A 19,629-nucleotide genomic window follows, 5' to 3' on the forward strand; every position below is an offset into this window, starting at 1 on the left:
TAACGACTACTTGGAAGCCCTTACTGTTACCACAGTGAATGCATGATAGAAAAGTGATCAAAAAGTATTGTCAATTCACATTAGCGCCCTGAGTAGCAAGGCAAATTGGGCAAATCGGCAAATTGCCGGTTTGCCGATTTGCCGGAAATTTTCATTATCGGCAACATGCCGTTTTGCCTAACCACTTTTTTGTTGCTCTTTGCTCTGAACTTGAAATTTTGCTCCGTTCTGCTCCCTCCGAACCTCCATAATCCCCACCAAATTTCAGTTCGACTTGGCGTGAGGATGCCATCATCAGACGATTATGATTGTTCCATCTCCGAGCTCAAACTCCTCATGGAGCTCCGCGGAGCCGAAGCGTTGGAGAAAGTTAGTCCCCTCCTAGAAAGCCGCGCATTCTAACTTTTCCGAAAAAAACTTCCAGGTAAATAGCACATACAATGGAGTCGAAGGACTGTGCAGAAAACTCAAAACAGATCCGATAAACGGACTGCCCAACGACACAAAAGAGCTTGAACACCGGCGGACGGCGTTCGGCAAGAACGAGATCCCACCGGCACCGTCGAAATCCTTTTTCCGGCTGGCATGGGAAGCATTGCAGGATATTACGCTGGTTATTTTATTGGTCGCCGCTTTGGTATCACTTGGATTGTCATTTTATAAGCCTCCGGCAGAGCATGCTAGTGAGTTTTTGGGTGTCTTTAAATGGATCGTTGGTAGTTAGTATTACATTAAAATATCTGAGCATTGTAATGGTGATAATTCTACATATGTTTGTCTCTTTTGTAGGAAAATATATGCTATATTTTTTTGGAAGAGTAGATTACAATTCTACGCCCACGCAAGGCTCAGGTTTTTAATAGCTTCAATTGCGTTTGAACTTTCTAAGAGATAACTATTTGGCCCATTCGGCTTGGCTTTACGTAAAAATGACAGCTCCACGCAGTTCTGTCTTTTTTAATGGAAATTTATGTGGACCTAGTTTTTAGAAATGAATTTAGAATAGAAGATAGTGTTGAGTATGTGTTATGGTTCAAAAGGTCAGCCCCCTTCATAAATCAAATTTCCCAGGCAATGACTCTTCGGAATCCGAGGCTGGATGGATTGAAGGAGTCGCTATCCTTGTTGCCGTCCTCGTCGTCGTCCTAGTCACAGCCCTCAACGATTGGACTAAGGAAAAGCAGTTCAGAGGTAAGTCACCTTCCACAATCTCCCAAGTACCTTTCCTGATTCAGGCCTCCAATCGAAAATCGAAACCGAGCACAAGTTCTCCGTAATCCGAGGTGGCGAGCCTCTTGACATCGTCGTCAATGAGCTTGTAGTCGGTGACATCGCACGTGTCAAATACGGAGATCTTCTCCCGGCCGACGGACTTCTCATCCAATCAAACGATCTCAAAATCGACGAATCCTCGCTTACAGGAGAGTCGGATTTGATTCGCAAATCCGAGGAATTCGATCCCGTACTGCTCTCCGGCACTCACGCTATGGAGGGATCCGGTCGCTTCCTGGTCACAGCAGTCGGTCTTAACAGTCAAACCGGTATTATCATGAGCTTGCTGGGAGCCGCTAAGGAGAAGAAGGACGATAAGAAAGAGGAACCGACAACGCTGACAAATGGAAATCACATGAATGGATTGGGAAATGGAGTGGACAAGGCCGCAGAGCTGCCTGTCCCAGAGGAAGAGGAAGTCGGAAGAATGAGCAAGTCAGTTCTTCAGACCAAACTATCCAATTTGGCACTTCAAATCGGTTATATCGGATCCATTGTTGCCGCCGCTACCGTCTTAATCCTCATTATCCGGCATTGTATCTCAAAGTATGCTATTGAGGGAAAATCCTTTGAGGTAAGTACTTAAAAATCTCAAAAGCCCTCAAGCCTTTGCTTTAGGCCAGCGACATCTCTCATTTCGTCAACTTCATTATTATCGGTGTCACCGTATTGGTTATTGCCGTTCCAGAAGGACTTCCATTAGCGATTACCCTCGCTCTTACCTATTCCGTGAAAAAAATGATGAAGGACAACAACTTGGTGCGTCACTTGGATGCTTGTGAGACCATGGGAAATGCCACATCAATTTGCTCCGATAAGACAGGAACACTCACCACGAATCGGATGACATGTGTTCAGCAGTATATTAATAGTGAGTTCATATTTGGAACTTCCCTGGAATTTCCCAAAATGGAGGTAGATATCACCTTTTGTTCAGGCGTAGGCTTAGGTTTGTGTTCATCAGTTTAGTCAGGCCTATGTACCCAGGCTTAGGTTTTTAAAACCAAAGCACTGAGGCATACTCTGTCAGGCTTAGGCCTCCACACTTTGAACCTTCGGTTTTGAACGTGAGGCTTAGGTCCCAAAGCCAAACCCGTTAGAATTAGCCTCTACTATTAAGTTATCAGACTTACTACAGTTAAGCCGTTGCAGGTTTGGCTCAAGCAGGTTATCTTAGGACTTTAGGATCAAGCCCTCGAGCTAAAGCCTTCAGGATCAGATTTTGGCTAAAGTTTAAGCCTGGCCTTTGTACCCGAGGCTTAACCTCACAGACCTACCTCAGGTCACCAGGCTTACAATTAGCTTCACAGACTTAGGCTTTTAAGAATTAAGCCCCCGGGTCTTGGCTCTCAGGCTCTGGTCCTCAAGCTCAGCCGGTTAGGATCAATCTTTTAGGGCTAAGACTTCAGGTTTAGGACATGACTTTTCCGGATGTTTTGGTCTTTGCATAATAAATTGAGCAAAACGTGCTGTCAATTTAAACCAAATACCCGCATATTATGTTTTCAGGCGAGTTCTACAAAGGAAATGCTCCAAAATACGAGCAAATGGACCCATCAACTCGCGACATTCTCTTCAACGGAATCGTCATTAACAGTGGTTACAACTCGACAGTCGTCACGCCAAAGAATCCCGGTGAGCAACGTGGACAGATCGGTAATAAGACAGAATGCTCATTGCTCGGATTCATTATGGACAGTGGAAGAAGTTACGAAGATTTGAGACGCCAGTTCCCTGAGGAGAAGCTTTACAAGGTGTACACCTTCAACAGTTCCCGGAAAAGTATGATGACAGTTATCGAGTTGGGAGATAAGAAGTATAGAATTTACGCGAAGGGAGCTTCAGAGATCATTCTTACCCGATGCAACTATATCTTTGGAAAATCCGGAAAGATCGAGCAGTTCGGACCAAAAGAAGCTGCGGTGATGACTAAGAATGTAATTGAGCCAATGGCTTCCGATGGTCTTAGAACAATCGGTCTGGCATTCAAGGATCTAGTCCCAGCTGGTTCTAAGAAATACGAATATGAAGAGGAATACGACGGAGAGATCGACTGGGAGGATGAGGAGAAGATCCGTGAGGGTCAGACCGTCATCGCAGTGATGGGAATCCAGGATCCAGTCCGTCCAGAGGTTCCAGCAGCTATCGCCAAGTGTCAAAAGGCCGGAATCACTGTCCGAATGGTCACCGGAGACAATATTAACACCGCTCGCTCGATCGCCACACAATGCGGAATTATGCAGCCCGGAGGTGACTTCTTGGCTCTGGAAGGTAAAGAGTTTAACGCAAGAATCCGTGATGCCGATGGGAAAGTTAACCAGCAGAAGTTTGATGCAATCTGGCCCAAGCTTAGAGTGCTGGCTCGTGCTCAACCATCCGATAAGTATGTTCTTGTGAAGGGAATCATTGAGTCAACTGTTACGAAGAATCGCGAGGTTGTCGCTGTCACCGGCGACGGAACCAATGATGCTCCAGCGTTGAAGAAGGCCGATGTAGGATTTGCTATGGGTGAGTTTTTTTATTATTTTTGGATTGACATTAAAATACCTCATTTGAGACATCTGTAAGCCCTGAAGGAACAGGATGGACCATAGTTATGATAAAATCTATTTAGGCGTGTAATTTAGCTGCTAAATTGTTGCAAAGAGTACGGTCTTGTTAGTAGTGTTGTCTCCAATTTTTAAATATCGATCCTGTTTAAACCAGGGATGTGCGGCAAATTTGCCGAGCTCGGCAAATTTCGATATGTGCCGCACACATCAAAAATTTGACAATACAATTTTGACCAAAACTATTAATTTTTTCCCAAAAAATTTTGTAAAATGACACAGTATTGAGTTTTTTCAATGTTTAAGCAGACAAACTACACGGAACTTATTCAGAAAACAAATGTGTGTGCTAAAAATTTAGTAGTTTTGGTGCTCAAAAAAAAAATCAAATTTTTCGGAGTTTGTTAAGCACGACAAATTTTGAGATTTGCTGCATACCTCTGGTTTATACGTTATTTGAACGTTATTACTTGTAATAGAATTAAAAAGTACATTTCTCGAAATCTTATAGCATATAATTTGGATTATTCTGTGTTACAATAAGCTAATGTGGAAAACGCTGTCCAATTTTCAGGAATTGCCGGAACCGACGTCGCCAAAGAAGCATCCGACATCATCCTCACCGATGATAACTTCTCATCAATCGTAAAGGCCGTCATGTGGGGCCGTAACGTCTACGACTCGATCGCCAAATTCCTCCAATTCCAACTTACCGTCAACGTCGTCGCCGTTACCATTGCCTTTATCGGAGCCTGCGCCATCAGTGACTCCCCACTGAAAGCCGTGCAAATGCTCTGGGTCAATCTTATCATGGACACGCTTGCCTCGCTCGCCTTGGCCACTGAAATGCCAACCGAGGACCTTCTCAACAGGAAGCCATATGGAAGAACTAAGTCGTTGATTTCAAGGACTATGGTGAAGAATATTGTGGGTCATGCTGTCTATCAGTTGGCTATTCTTTTCGCGATCATGTTCTGGGGAGACAAACTGATTCCAAATACTCCATCCGGAAGAAACGCCGAGTTGGGATCACCACCAAGTGCTCACTTCACAATTATTTTCAACGCTTTTGTCTTGATGACGTTGGTAAATGAGATCAATGCCAGGAAGATTCATGGAGAGAGAAATGTTTTCAAGGTTAGTTTTAGTACTGGTACAGCGATCTAGAAACCCAGTATCTGGGGGTTTATTTTAAGGAAATCAAAAATTTACAACCACAAAACTGTCTAATAGTTGCCAAAAAAATTAACAATTTTTTAATAAATTCTTTCTTGTCGATGCATCATGTTTTGTCCAGAACTTGGGCAGCCTTCTCGGTTCAAATTAACAATATCAAAAAGTGTTCAACTACAAAACTGTTGATAGTTCCGTGATACATACAACGACAATTGACATAATTAAGATAGGCCTAACGATTAACAAGATATAGGCGGTCAAAGGCTCCTTGTCGATGCACCGTTTTGCCCCGAACTTCAATCGGTTCCAAGTCGGCATTTTGCAATATTTTATACATTCACAATCAGTAATACTTTTTTGAACGCACACAAAAAAAATGATGAGAGTGAGAGAAGGAGACGCAGACTACTCTGCACTCTCGCCTGCCTTTTGGTCTTTATTTTCAAACTCTCGTAACTCAGTTAAAATTTGATCTACAAGCAATGTCAGGTTGTCCCATTACGATTTGATCAACAATAAATGCGGAAGTTTTTACCCAGAAAAATGCGCTGCTCTTACCATGCAAAATCAGTTGAGAAGTCTGTCTGCAGCTAGGCACGTCTAAATTCTCGTAGATCAAACCGAAATGGGGCACACTGACACCAGGCCGGTCTCTCCTGACAGCCTCCATTGAGCCGCTTTACCTAAACACGTCTTTCCAGGGAATTTTCACCAACCCAATCTTCTGTGTAATCTGGATCACTACTCTCATCTCGCACATCCTCATCGTCCAGTTCGGAGGTCAATGGTTCTCCACCGCACCGCTAGACTTGACACAATGGATCATTTGTATTTGTTGCGGAGTCGGCGAGCTCTTCTGGGGACAGGTAGGTTACTCAGTTATAGACATGATTTGCGATTCGCACGTCTCTCTCACGTAGCCTCGTGTGTTTAGGCCTTCGTTCGTTTAGTGCATCCCTCCGTGATTTTGCAGATTATCAACTGCATTCCCGCATCGATTCTCCCGAAGTCATTCCGATTCGGAAAGGGAGACGTTCAACCGACGTCGATCATGCTCTCCGGAGAGTATGATATGCCAAGCACCGCGTCGACGCTGCCAATGAAGGATGGCGCGGCCGCTGACCATCAGAGAGCCGGACAATCGCTCTGGTTGCTCGGTTTGACCAGGTTACAGACGCAGGTTAGAATGAAGCTTTAGGATCTTCTTGCACGTTTCTAGACAACACTTTCAGATTCGCGTCGTCAAGGCGTTCCAGTCGGTGAACGACGATTCGCACCCGAATTCGTTGACCACCTCAACCGCAGACAGACTTCGGGCATCGTACCGACGATTGAGGATCGCCAGAGAACTGGAACAACAGAAAAGTTCGTCTCAACCTGAAAATTAGGATTTTCTTTTTCCTTTTTACCCTTTTCCAACCTTCTCAAACCTCTCAACAAAAAAAAATCTAACCTCCTTTTAGGAGCCAATCGTACTAGAAACAAGTATATCGTGTCAGAAGAGCTCTGAGCTCTGTAGAGATGCTTTATATACATATATCTTATATATATTATATAGTTTACATATATTTATTTATCATATCTATTTATACATATCTACATATATATATTAGCCAAAAGGTAAGGGAATATGTTCATAGATTGTTTGGCAGTTCATTTTTTTTCCTCTAATTTTGCATTTTAGTCCACACAGCACTCCGATCCTGTTTGATTTTCTTTTTCATTTAGCTAGAAGTGTGTCTAAGCTATGGAGGTGAAGGTAAATCGCTGGCAAGTGTCGAAAATCGTAAATTTTACACTTACAGCTAAAAAATTTTGTAAATGCTACGAAATTCGCCCATCCATAATGGGCGGCTTTTTGCAATTAAAAGTCCCAAAAACGAAATTTATGCAGTGAGAACTATTGTATTTTCAAAAAAAACATGCAAAATAACATCATTTTGTCAGTGTTCAAGTTAAGCTGTCGAAATTTTCAAATCTTGATTTTTTTTTGATTGTTTTAAACACCGATAGCCACAAATGTTGTGTTTTAAGGTATTAAAATTTCGGAAATACCATCTGATGTCAGGCTGTCTTAATACGGTTTGATCTACAAAAAATGCGGGATTTTTTCCTTGAGACGTCAGCACGTTCTTAACCATGCAAAACGAGTTGAAAAGTCTGCGTCTCTTCTCCCGCATTTTTTGTAGATCTACGTAGATCAAACACATGTACCTAAAAAAAAGTAAGAATTTCATTAACTTCAAGTTGTCAAAATCGAAATTTTCCGCAGGGTAGCATATGCTAGAATTTGTTATTTCTGACACAAAATCCGTAATTTTCAAGATTTATAGCAAATTATATGGAGAATATAAAATGAGACAATACAAAATTTGAATTTCAATTTTTCGATTCAATCTGAGAGCAAACTTTTAATGCTAAAGTTACTGAAAATTCCTAGTTTTGTGAGCCAGGTGTACCAAATTTCCAGCGATTTGCCTTCAATCTTCCAGAAAACCGTAATTCCTCCCAAAATCCTGACTTTACCCCCTTCCCGCCTAACTTTAATAACACGTGATTCTTTCTTACAGGGGCTGGTGGCCTACGAGCCAGTGGACAGGTATATTCTACGGAGACAAATGCAAAGGATACATCCGGAATAAGATTCGCCTAACAACTTCTAAAACATCCTCTTCACCTATCCAACCATATCGCATCCGGTGGCCATTCTACCCCCATCAATCCATCTCTCTAATTCTTTCATAATAATTCTAATAATCTTTATTCAACTACTCCAAAAAAAAACAACCAGGGTACTTGTGTCTTGCATCGGTGCTTCTTCTTTTTCTCCCGATTTACCAAATTCCTTCCCACTTCCTCCCCCTCCAAAGTGCCTAATGTACATTTGACCTTAAAACGCTAGAATCAAACTTTCAATGATTCGACTCTGAAAAAAAAATAATTCTATTTGGTATTTGCTAAACAGGTGCACATATTTCCTTGAACACCCCCCATCTTTTCTGAAATTTCTTCTTTTTTTCCAAACGTTTTTTTTTGAACATTTGTTGCTCACTTTTTATAGATTGTGTCTAGCTGTCTTACTAACTGATGATGATAATAATGATTTTATTTCAAACTTCCAATTGAAAGAACCATTTTTTATAAAATAAATGTTTTTTTTAAGTTTTTAATGACTAAAAATTGTGTTCTCGTCGGAGACATCTTCTTCCTGGATTATTTGCACAATTTGCTGGGGTATGGCAAAGCGGACGCGGTACACGGCGTCGTCACGAAGATAGCTTCGCATATTGGTTCTGGAACAAAAGAAGGTCATTAGGGTTTCATGGGACTTAGTCTATTCATAGATTTTCAGTATGTTCCTTATTTCTAAAATATTAGGTCTCCAAATAAGTTCCGGGTCAAAAATCATAACTTTTTTTGCCTTTTATAGATTTTTTTGAAACTTTGGGAATTTATGTTATCAACTATGACCTTTCATTTTGAAATGGTCACAAAATTTTTTGACCACCCGGAGTGCCCTAACTCGGAGCCATTTTTTTCAGGCATTTTTCTGATCTCGCTTCTTTGCAGCTTTGAACTAAGGTTTGTGTGCGGATTTTATTTTGTTTAAAATACATCGTAAGAGATCAACAAAAGTTTGGAAAAAAATCCGTCCAAAAAATTTTTTTTGGTTGGTCGTCAAAAAAACTTCAAAAAAAATTTTTTTTCGAAAGTTTTTGATTTTTAGTATAAAAATGATGCAACCATGTGTAAACTATTTTTAAACATACAAAACATTTGAGTTTGAAATTTGGATCTCGAGAAATACTCAAAAAACTCAAAAATTCTTCGAAAAAATTATGTTTTCTATTATCATTTGAGTGTGACGAACTTAGTTAAAATGTTTTGTATTTTTAAAAATAGTTCACACATGACTACATCATTTTTGTATGAAAAATCAAGAATTTTCGAAAAAAAAAATTTTGAAAAAAAAAAAAAAAATTTTTTGACCACCGACCAAAAAAAAATTTTTGGACGGATTTTTTTCCAAACTTTTTTTGTTTTCTTACAATGTATTCTAAACAAAGCAAAGTCCGCGCATAAACCTCAATTCAAAGCTGCAAAGAAGCGAGATCAGAAAAATGCTTGAAAAAATTGGCTTTTAGGGCACTCCGAGTGGTCAAAAATTTTTGTGACCATATCAAAATGAAAGATCATAGTTGATAACATAAATTCCCACAGTTTCAAAAAAATCGATAAAAGGCGAAAGAAGTTATGATTTTTGACCCGGAACTTATTTGGAGACCTAATAGAATATTAAAGGTGGAGTACTGAAATTTGAGACATTGCTTTTTCAGACCCAAAATGGCCCAAAACTACCAAATTTCGTAATGAGACGTTTTGAAAATTTCCTCAAAAATAGTTATGGCGGTTTAAAGTTTAGTTTTTTTTTTGTTTTTTTTTTCAAAAATTTGAACCGCCATAAACATTTTTTGAAAAACTCTTGAGAAGTTTCATTACAAAATTCGTTCATTTGAGCCCATTTTTAGTCTATACGTTAAAAATCGTCCGAACCGTTTATCCTCCTTTAATGTTTAACACTATTGACCCTTTTGAACGGACCAAAGTCGGACGACAAAAGCCTAGGACTAAAAGTCTACAAGCCAAAACGTAGTTTCCTGAACATGGAAGCCCAAGGCCATAAGTCTTTAGGACAGGCCCAAAAAGTCTAAGCCCAAAGGCTAAACCTATGGGCCTAAGTCTATGCTCTCCTGAATACTTTGAAGACGCGTATGTGGAAAGGGCTAATGTGTATTATTCCAGATGTCACTTTTCAACTCCCAGACAATATAAGTTCTGCTTACAACTTTGCTGTCGAATACATTCTCTCATCCAATTCCGAGTTCTCCATTTCCAATTTGCTGAACGCCATGTGCCGAGCAATTTGTGATGTCATTTTCCGCAGCGCAGAATCCTTTCGAATCTTTGGCCGTCGAGCGACACTGAATGATCAAGTATCACACAGAAAAAAGAGGTCTTATCATATTACAAACCCTTGAAAGAAATTACTGATTAGGTGAAACAAGTGCGATCGAAACGTTCTTGACAGGACCAGCATCAGGGGAAATGGGAGAGAGTAGGAGATTCCGTACATTTGGTTCTGAATAATTATTAAGGGGCTTGTTTAGAATACGGACGGGCGACATTTTGCAAATTTTATTTAATTTTTCAATGTGCAATGCCGCCCATCCTTGAGGATTGGAAGTGTGCCAAGGTTTGCGGAATATGTGCAAATCCTTACCCTAGTCGATTCAGAAATCTGCCATCCTCGTAGAATATGAAATGTGGTGAATATGTGAACTGTCGAGTGGGACAGAATAAATGCAATGAGTAGAGGTTGCAGATTTGAGAACAATGGAATATGCTTCGCCGCATATGGACTGCTGAGCTTTGGCAGGATGCACTTTTCAGCAGCGAAAAATACCAAGGTGCAGAAGGCAGTTATCCTGGAAATAGTATATCGAAAAATTGGGGTACAATGGGCTTAGAAAGTTACCAGAAGATTAGAGTAGGGAAACTACGAATCAGGTCTGTTTTGATGTGATTTTGCATTGCTGCTTCAGATAAGTGAGGTCGGCCAATTGCGTAGAGCTCTTTTCTAGAAACAAGGAAAATTACACTCTTTACATTGACAGACAGCGTATATCTCGGTTCTCTTTCGTTTTATATGAAAGTTGGCAACTGGTCAAATACTTGCAAAATATTTTTTTTTACTTTTTGACAGTGAAACATTTTTTTTTAATACGGCTTCAAGGCCAAAAGGATCTGAATACTGTGATAAACTTTAACTTTGAGTTTGTAACTTTGAGTTTGTAGAAAATATGATTTTGACACGTAACAATTAAGTTAGTACATTTTGGCAAATTTAAAGTAAAACTAACTATAGTTTTACATTTGTCTCCAAATAAGTTCCTGGTCTAAATTGATAACTTTGTTCGCTGCGTATCGATTTTTATGAAACTTTGGGAATGTACGTTATCAACCATGATCTTTCATTTGACAATAGTCACAACATTTTTTGACCACCCCAAGTGCCCGTACTCGGAGCCAATTTTTTCAGGCATTTTTCTGATCTCGCTTCTTTTCAGTTTTCAATTGAGCTTTGTATGCGGATTTTGCTTTGTTTAGTACACAATGTAAGAAAACGACAAAAGTTTGGAAAAAAATCCGTCCAAAAAAATTTTTTTTGGTTGGTAGTCAAAAAATCTTCAAAAAAATTTTTGTCGAAAAGTCTAGATTTTTCCTACAAAAATGATGTAACCAAATGTAAACTATTTTTACACATACAAAACATATCAATTTAGATCGATACACTAAAATGATAGTAGAAAATATAATTTTTTCGGATAATTTGTGAGTTTTTTAAATAAAAAATTTTTTTTGACGGATTTTTTTTCCAATTTTTTGTTGTTTTCTAATAATGTATTTTAAACAAAGCAAAATCCGCACACAAAGCTCAATTGGAAGTTGAAAAGAAGCGAGTTCAGAAAAGTGCCTGAAAAAATTGGCTCCGAGTTAGGACACTTGGGGTGGTCAAAAAATTTTGTGACTATTGTCAAATGAAAGATCATAGTTGATAACATAAATTCCCAAAGTTTCATAAAAATCGATACGCAGCGAACAAAGTTATCAATTTTGACCCGGAACTTATTTGGAGACCTAATAGAAGTCTATTACATGACATTCCAAGCTTTACCCATTGCAGATTTTAATCATCGGGCTGTATTTAATGGCGAGAATTTGCGCAGCATTAAAAATTGCCAGTTTTGCTAGAGTTCGGATCATTCTGACCTACTTGACCTGAATAAACCCACCCATACACACACTGCTCGTAGTCGATAACCCATTCAAAGCATAGCGGAACATTGACAATTGTACCGAACGGCAACAAACAGAAGATCTTCTGCCAAGCGACCCATGACACCGAACTCCATCGTCGACATCTCTACAATTCAAAGTTGCTTCTGAAAATATCGAAAACCTACCCTAATACAATTCAAAAGTAGTAATAATCGTATTGTGAAACAAAGACAGAGAGTGGATATGACGAAGTGAAAAAGAGCAAGGAGAACTGGCAAAAAATTGGCGGCAATCCATGTTCGGCCGCTGAAATTGTATTCGAAGAAGGAGATGTGTCAGTAACATAGAATACCCAATCTACATGCTCCTGATCAAGATTTAATTAGCCTAAGAAAAAGCGGAAAACTTTGAAAAGCTCCGGAAAAAATCAGCAACTGGGACTGAAAGGCGCTGAGTCTGAGTCTACCGCTCAAACTGAAGGTTTAACTAATAGAAAATATAATGTAGACCAGCTGCTCCGACTGGCTTACTCGAAATTAAAATGGAATTCTAGAAATTTTAAGCGTTTCTCTGTAGATGGGACGTTTTTTCTCAGTTTTCCAGATGTTTTTGAAGCAACATGAATATTATATGACTAAGTGTTCAAGAGTTACAACTTAAAAAAAACTCTAGTTTCTTGGAACTACTTCTGAATTTCTTGAACGTTTCTAGATATTCTTCATGTCATATGATCATATGAAACTTTTCCACGTTTTTCCGAAAGTTTTTGGCAAACGTCATTTTTTACATTTTTAAGTTCATGGCATTTATTTTTGATCTATTAAAGAGATTCTAGAAATTTCAGAAAATTTTAGAACGCTCCACGAACTTCTAGACTTTTCCAGAAGATCATTCCAGAGTTTTGTCGAATTTTCTAGAAGGTTCTGGAACATTTCAGACAATTCTTGAATTTTCTAGAACGATTTAGAACATTCCAGAATTTTCCGATTTTTCTAGAAAGTTCTGGAACATTCCAGAATTTTCCGATTTTTCTAGAAAGTTCTGGAACACTCCAGAATTTTCCCGATTTTTCTAGAACGTTCTGGAGCATTCCAGAATGTTTTCGAAATTTCCAGAAGATTCTAGATTTCCAGAATTTTAGAACTTTCAGAAAGCTTAAATTTCCCGCCAAAATATTTTTTTCAGAAAATTTATATTTCCCGCCAAAATGTTTTCACTAAAAATTTGAATTTCCCGCCAAAATATTTTTCACTAAAAATTTGAATTTCCCGCCAAAATTTTGGGTCTTACCACGGTGGGTCTCACCACGATGGGTCTCGCCACGATGGGTCTCACCACGACGGGTCTCACCACTGTGGGTCTCGCCACGATGGGTCTCACCACGAAGGATGACAGACCCCGCCCACAATTCTCAGTGACTTTGGGTGTGACGTCACAGACTACAAAGACTACATAGACTACAAACTATGGAACAAACGGAATTATTTTTTTATATATAAGTAATGATATAAACAAAACCCGCTCACGCCTGGTAATGATCCGTAAGAATTTTCAAGGGAAACGGTGTAATGAAGAACGCGAGTTGAAACATTCCGATAATCCGAATATACGCAAAACTGAACATTTTCATATTTTTATCTGAAGAAAATCTCTAAAATACCTCGCGGTGCCCAATTTTGGACGACCTGAGAACATGGAATGTAGGCAAACGTTGGAGATTAATCCGCCAATGATTAGCACCAAATGGAGTATTATGGTAGTGGTGTCAACTGGCGGAGATGCCTGGAAAAATTATTGAAATTTTGGAATAAACTTTATGAAGTCAAGCCAAAGAAGTAAATTATAAACTTTTACCCTAAAATAGTTGAGGTATAAATCTACAACACGTTTTGCTCACCTGGTTTTAGTTTTTTGCTTCGGTTCTTTTTGCTTTTTTTTAATTGTCAACTGACGAAGTAGATGCAAAATATTTGTAACGTCACGCCCACCGTCACTGAGAATTGTGGACGAGACCGCCAAATTTGTCAAAAAATTTTGGCGGAATTTCAAGTTTTTTTTTAAATTTTTGCCTGGTTTTGGCGGGAATTCGAATTTTTTCAAAAAAAAATTTGGCGGGAATTCAAATTTCTTTGAAAACATTTTTGGCGGAATTCAAATTTCTTTGAAAAAAATTTTGGCGGGAATTCAAATTTCTTTGAAAAAATTTTTGGCGGAATTCAAATTTCTTCAAAAACATTTTGGCGGGAATTCAAATTTCTTCAAAAAATTTTTGGCGGGAATTCGAATTTCTTTGAAAAAAATTTTTGGCGGGAATTCAAATTTCTTCAAAAACATTTTGGCGGGAATTCAAATTTCTTCAAAAAATTTTTGGCGGGAATTCGAATTTCTTTGAAAAAAAATTTTGGCGGGAATTCGAATTTTTTCAAAAAAAAATTTGGCGGGAATTCAAATTTCTTTGAAAACATTTTTGGCGGAATTCAAATTTCTTTGAAAAAAATTTTGGCGGGAATTCAAATTTCTTTGAAAAAATTTTTGGCGGAATTCAAATTTCTTCAAAAACATTTTGGCGGGAATTCAAATTTCTTCAAAAAATTTTTGGCGGGAATTCGAATTTCTTTGAAAAAAATTTTTGGCGGGAATTCAAATTTCTTCAAAAACATTTTGGCGGGAATTCAAATTTCTTCAAAAAATTTTTGGCGGAATTCAAATTTCTTTGAAAAAAATTTTGGCGGGAATTCAAATTTCTTTGAAAAAATTTTTGGCGGAATTCAAATTTCTTCAAAAACATTTTGGCGGGAATTCAAATTTCTTCAAAAAATTTTTGGCGGGAATTCGAATTTCTTTGAAAAAAAATTTTGGCGGGAATTCAAATTTCTTTGAAAAAATTTTTGGCGGAATTCAAATTTCTTCAAAAACATTTTGGCGGGAATTCAAATTTCTTCAAAAAATTTTTGGCGGGAATTCGAATTTCTTTGAAAAAAATTTTTGGCGGGAATTCAAATTTCTTCAAAAACATTTTGGCGGGAATTCAAATTTCTTCAAAAAATTTTTGGCGGGAATTCGAATTTCTTTGAAAAAAAATTTTGGCGGGAATTCAAATTTCTTTGAAAAAATTTTTGGCGGGAATTCAAATTTTTTTGAAAAAAATTTTTGGCGGAATTCAAATTTCTTCAAAAACATTTTGGCGGGAATTCAAATTTCTTCAAAAAATTTTTGGCGGGAATTCAAATTTCTTCAAAAAATTTTTGGCGGGAATTCAAATTTCTTCAAAAAATTTTTGGCGGGAATTCAAATTTCTTCAAAAAATTTTTGGCGGGAATTCGAATTTTTTTCAAAAAAAATTTTGGCGGGAATTCAAATTTCTTTGAAAAAATTTTTGGCGGGAATTCAAATTTCTTCAAAAAATTTTTGGCGGGAATTCAAATTTCTTCAAAAAATTTTTGGCGGGAATTCGAATTTTTTTCAAAAAAAATTTTGGCGGGAATTCAAATTTCTTTGAAAAAATTTTTGGCGGAATTCAAATTTCTTCAAAAACATTTTGGCGGGAATTCAAATTTCTTCAAAAAATTTTTGGCGGGAATTCGAATTTCTTTGAAAAAAATTTTTGGCGGGAATTCAAATTTCTTCAAAAACATTTTGGCGGGAATTCAAATTTCTTCAAAAAATTTTTGGCGGGAATTCGAATTTCTTTGAAGAAAAATTTTGGCGGGAATTCAAATTTCTTCAAAAAAATTTTGGCGGGAATTCAAATTTCTTCAAAAAAATTTTTGGCGGGAATTCAAATTTCTTCAAAAAAATTTTTGGCGGGAATTCGAATTTTTTCAAAAAAAAATTTGGCGGAATTTTTGGCGGAAATCAAGTTTTTTTTTATATTTTTGGCTGGTTTAAAATTTTTCCAAAGAAATTTTGGCGGGAATTCAAATTTCTTCAGAAAATTTATTTTCTAGAAAACTTCCAAATTTTCTCGATTCTTACAGATGATTTGAAAACCTTTTTTTTTGGTAATTGTTTTTTAACGAATTTTGAATTTTGGAATACTGTAGAAGTGTCTTTGAAATTTGAGATATTTCTTGAATGGCCTAGAACCTTCTTAAATTTTGTCTAGATTTTCCCATAAAATTGGGATTTGTACATCAATATATACAAAAATTCGATAATGACCAACCTGATACAAATCAACGCATTTCGCGATCGACTGATTCTTCATGAACGGGATTCGCAACTTGTTCATTCATAAAACTGTGTTAGATCGATTTTTATAGCGGTAGCGACAGAAAAGTGGAAAAATGCGGAGAAAGATAGCACCGTGTGCAGAAAATGGGAGCCAATTTGTGATGTGGAACTGTTGTGCTCGGAGGCTAATTGGGTGCTCTTTCTGATGTGAACAACTTTTGCTTTGGCTCAAGCATTATGACATTCGCATGTCCAATCTCATATCGGGAAAATTACAGGGTGGCTTGAACTGATTTTTAAGATATCACTATCAAAAGCTTCATATGCAAGATAATTGCATAATACATATTTACGGATTTTTGAGGGAGTATTGTGATTAAAAGTAATAAATTTATTAGATGAAAACAGTGTAGGAATTATTATAAAACAAAACAATTGAACTATAACCAAAAATTTTTGAGTCATCAATGTCGCTGGAAGAAATAGGCACGTCGGTAGTCTGAATGTTCAAAGTTTAGAACTTTTTTTTTTGAATGAGTTTCAGTACAATTAATTGAGTCTACACAAAATTGAAAACTCGTTTTGCTCACATTATATTGGAAATTTAGAAATCAGTTTCTGAGAAAATTGAAGTATATAAATCTGAAAAAAGTGAAAAATCGACACCCACCTGGTCTCCTGATCCCTCCATTGTACCCATTCTGCATTGCCCCCGACGACCATAGAATCTCAGTCGGCGCCATTCCCTTCTCAAACTTATGATTTCCTCTGTCGATTTCCAGAGGTTCTAGGCCCCTTCCCTGTGAGTTCCCACCGACTTCAACTCCATCTTCAAACCCTCCGATGATCTTTTTGACATGATGCTTCTCGTCAAAGATCACATCTCCACCGACTCCATGCTCGGGGTCATGGATATGCTCACGGCCTGGATGGAGGGTTACTGTAAGCTCGGTGGCGGTGAGCTCCGAGGTTTCTTCTCGAGACTTTTCCTCGCGTGACTTTTCCTCGTTTGACTTCGACTCATCCTCAGTACTTCCATCGACAACTCCGCTCACTTCTGGGCTGCTATCCACTGTTTTGAACTTTTGATCCTTATCATTTTGAAGTTGAGCAGCTTTTAAGGTCTCTTCTACGTCGAAGCCGGAGACTATAGTGCTTTGATGTTGAGGTGCAGAGGATATGGGATCTGAAACTAGTTATTTTGCAACACAACGTTCCTCAATGCAGATACAAATGTTTTATTTGTGCTGTTCAAATTTCAAAGCTTTGGAATTATTTTGAGCTGAGATACAGGCATTCACTGCGACTTTTTCCTCACGAGGGACGAGGAAAAGTGGTTTCTAGGCCATGGCCGAGGGGCCGACAAGTTTCAGCGGCCATTTATCTTGCTTTGTTTTCCGCCTGTTTTCTTTTGTTTTTCATCGATTTTTTTCGTTTTTTCTTAATAAAACTAATATATAAATATTTTTTGCAGATGCTAAAACAATTTCCAAGTGAAACAATTATATATTCAGTGGGCAAGCAGCGGTGAAAGTGGGCATTGTAATATGATGGATTACGGGAATACAAAACCTAAACTTTTTCTGAAACATGATACATATACGGCTTAGATGCTGAAACTACCTGATTTTCAAAACGAGACCGCTGAAAAAGTTTTGAGTTTTTCAAAATTCGAAATTTTGTGCGAAAATCTCGACTTTTTCACTAAAAAAGTTGAATTTTGAAAATCTCAAAACTTTTTCAGCGGTCTCGTTATGAAAATCAGGTAGTTGCAGCATCTAAGCGGTATATTTATTATGCTTGGAAAAACGTTTAGGTTTTGTATTCCCGTAATCCATCATTTTACATTGACCACTTTCACCACTGCTTGCCCACTGAATACACAATTTTTTACTTGGAAATTGTTTTAGCATCTGCAAAAAATATTTATTTATCAGTTTTAATAAGAAAAAACGGGAAAAAGCTGTGAAAAACAAAAGAAAACAGGCGGAAAACAAAGCAAAATAAATGGCCGCTAAAACTTGTCGGCCCCTCGGCCATGGCCTAGAAACCACTTTTCCTCGTCCCTCGTGAGGAAAAAATTGCAGTGGCATTCGAAGTTTCGATCGCGCGGCGCGGTTGCGTCACGGACAATTTTCAATTGCTCGTAGTAGTTTCAGAATTTTGAAAATTCAGCATAAAGTTAAAAAATATAATGTCTAGTGATCAAATAATATACTTTAAAAACAATGATTTTCGAAATTTGAACCTTTGCGTTTTTTTTTTAAATTAAAGTCCCAATTTTGTTCAAATTCCATTTAAAAAAATTCCAAGTATTTAGGTTTACTATGCGTTGAGATATAGGCTTGCAAAATTTCAACCGCGCGGCGCAGTCGCGTCGCGGTCAGTTGGAAATTTTCAATTTTTTATAACTCTATTGTTAAAAGTCCGCTACGCGACCGCGCCGCACTACCTTTAAAGAAGGAGTATCGTCAATGGGAAAATTGTTTAAACATGTAGTATTCGTACTCAAACTTACGAATATTACAAAAGAAAAACGGGAAAAATCCGTTAACATTCAGCATTTTACGCCGAAAAAATCTTCAAACATTAACTAGAGAAATCCTAGGCCACGACGATCTTTTGAATTTTTATTTGTTTTGGTATTGTCCTTTGAAAAAATACTTAATACAATTTCTTCTCCCCAGTTTTCTTGAACTTTTTGAGAAAGAAAAGCGAATTAAAGTTTCGAAAAAATTACATTTAAATCAATATTTTGTTTACGGCTATGGCCTAGAAATCGCGTGGTGGCCTAGGATTCTAGGATGGGGTTTTGCAATAATTTGAAGTTTGAGTACAAATACTACATTTTAAAACAACTTCCCCATTGACGATACTCCTTCTTTAAAGGTAGTGCGGCGCGGTTGCGTAGCGATCCTTATACATTTACGATTGCGCATAATATTGTATAAAATAGCAGTAGAGCCCAGAAATTTCAGTAAGCTACTCCAAAACATATTTTCTATACAATTTTCAAAAAATATCCCAAAAAAAAAACTCACCAAAAATACACAGAACGACCAGCAGTAGACTTGATAGTATCATCTTTTTCAAAAAAAAATTATCGTTTCAAAAATCTTCCTGTCTTACATGTTAAGTACATTTTACTAGTAGGCGGCGCCTCCTGACACCAAAAAAAAAATGAAAAGATGTAAACATTTTATTACCCGCGGAGGACAAAAATATAAAAATTCGAAAATCAGGAGTAGTAATTGTATAAAAATAGACTTTTGATGGAGGAGAGGGAGATGGGAATCTGGTTTTTTTTCTTTCAGGTGAAGGAAATGATATCAATGTTCAGAGTGTTCTTCTTGATAACAAATTGATAATGATGATTGATGGAACGAGCTTTGAGATTTGAGATTTTAATTTGTTTTGTTGAAAAATAAAAATAAAAAACTGTAAAGTTGTATTAAAATTACCCGTTAGTTGACTGATCTTTGTAAAACTCAAAAATTCGATTTTAGACAACTTTATGGCTGATTGAAATTGGTGGCCGAAAAAAAGAAATTTAGATTTTTTCTAGGCCACCAAAAAATTCTTAACAAATATTTTAGACAACTTTATGGCTGATTGAAAT

The 19,629-nt window shown here is 37.5% G+C and overlaps 3 protein-coding genes, 1 non-coding gene and 3 pseudogenes across 8 annotated transcripts; 4 read left to right on the plus strand and 3 right to left on the minus strand.

Moving 5' to 3' along the window:
• Nucleotides 1-268: 268 nt before the first annotated feature.
• mca-2 (Calcium-transporting ATPase) lies at nt 269-8,154 on the plus strand. Its single transcript, NM_067760.6, has 11 exons — nt 269-369; nt 425-683; nt 1,072-1,191; nt 1,236-1,846; nt 1,891-2,143; nt 2,782-3,780; nt 4,396-4,958; nt 5,699-5,863; nt 5,971-6,177; nt 6,230-6,362; nt 7,568-8,154. The coding sequence occupies exons 1-11, from the start codon at nt 286-288 to the stop codon at nt 7,648-7,650; spliced, it is 3,477 nt and encodes a 1,158-aa protein (NP_500161.1). The 5' UTR covers nt 269-285; the 3' UTR covers nt 7,651-8,154.
• On the minus strand, nt 8,102-16,106 carry C23H5.11 (the record flags this gene model as incomplete). 2 transcript variants are annotated; one of them, NM_001047448.4, is made up of 10 exons in its annotated part: nt 8,102-8,290; nt 9,842-9,979; nt 10,031-10,137; nt 10,279-10,483; nt 10,534-10,635; nt 11,852-11,982; nt 12,023-12,143; nt 13,364-13,453; nt 13,498-13,619; nt 16,003-16,106. In NM_001047448.4, 10 exons carry the CDS (start codon nt 16,042-16,044, stop codon nt 8,164-8,166), a joined length of 1,185 nt encoding a protein of 394 aa, NP_001040913.1. The 2 variants fall into 2 exon arrangements, with proteins under 2 accessions (NP_001040913.1, NP_001368242.1); NM_001380083.1 differs by lacking the exons at nt 9,842-9,979; nt 10,031-10,137; nt 10,279-10,483; ... (4 more) ...; nt 13,498-13,619; nt 16,003-16,106 and having other exon boundaries at nt 8,164-8,283.
• Nucleotides 8,371-8,588, plus strand: C23H5.5 (annotated as a pseudogene). The gene has a single exon. A coding segment is annotated over exon 1 (218 nt).
• C23H5.4 lies at nt 10,935-11,165 on the plus strand (annotated as a pseudogene). The gene has a single exon. A coding segment is annotated over exon 1 (231 nt).
• On the minus strand, nt 11,472-11,704 carry C23H5.6 (annotated as a pseudogene). The gene has a single exon. A coding segment is annotated over exon 1 (233 nt).
• C23H5.10 lies at nt 12,755-13,110 on the plus strand. Its single transcript, NR_002658.1, has one exon. It is a non-coding gene; the product is annotated as an Unclassified non-coding RNA C23H5.10 (non-coding RNA).
• A 279-nt stretch (nt 16,107-16,385) lies between the features above and the next one.
• C23H5.15 (uncharacterized protein) lies at nt 16,386-19,128 on the minus strand. The gene is made up of 3 exons (NM_001276809.2): nt 19,052-19,128; nt 16,681-17,196; nt 16,386-16,509 (listed from the first exon to the last, which is right to left on the minus strand). Exons 1-3 carry the CDS (start codon nt 19,092-19,094, stop codon nt 16,475-16,477), a joined length of 594 nt encoding a protein of 197 aa, NP_001263738.1. The 5' UTR covers nt 19,095-19,128; the 3' UTR covers nt 16,386-16,474.
• Nucleotides 19,129-19,629: the final 501 nt, after the last annotated feature.

The sequence above is a fragment of the Caenorhabditis elegans genome, chromosome IV, assembly GCF_000002985.6.
Source record: "Caenorhabditis elegans chromosome IV".
NCBI classification, from domain to species: Eukaryota; Metazoa; Nematoda; class Chromadorea; order Rhabditida; family Rhabditidae; genus Caenorhabditis; species Caenorhabditis elegans.

Bases quoted from the DNA above. Each gene is read 5' to 3' on its own strand.
- C23H5.15 (NM_001276809.2), bottom strand. From the start codon at position 19,094: ATGATACTATCAAGTCTACTGCTGGTCGTTCTGTGTATTTTTG. The intron at 17,197-19,051 runs GTGAGTTTTTTT...AACTAGTTTCAG, and splicing joins GGTCGTTCTGTGTATTTTTG to ATCCCATATCCTCTGCACCT. The intron at 16,510-16,680 runs GTGGGTGTCGAT...TTGAACATTCAG, and splicing joins TGGAGGGATCAGGAGACCAG to ACTACCGACGTGCCTATTTC.
- mca-2 (NM_067760.6), top strand. From the start codon at position 286: ATGCCATCATCAGACGATTATGATTGTTCCATCTCCGAGCTCAAACTC. The intron at 1,847-1,890 runs GTAAGTACTTAA...CCTTTGCTTTAG, and splicing joins TTGAGGGAAAATCCTTTGAG to GCCAGCGACATCTCTCATTT. The intron at 3,781-4,395 runs GTGAGTTTTTTT...TCCAATTTTCAG, and splicing joins CGATGTAGGATTTGCTATGG to GAATTGCCGGAACCGACGTC.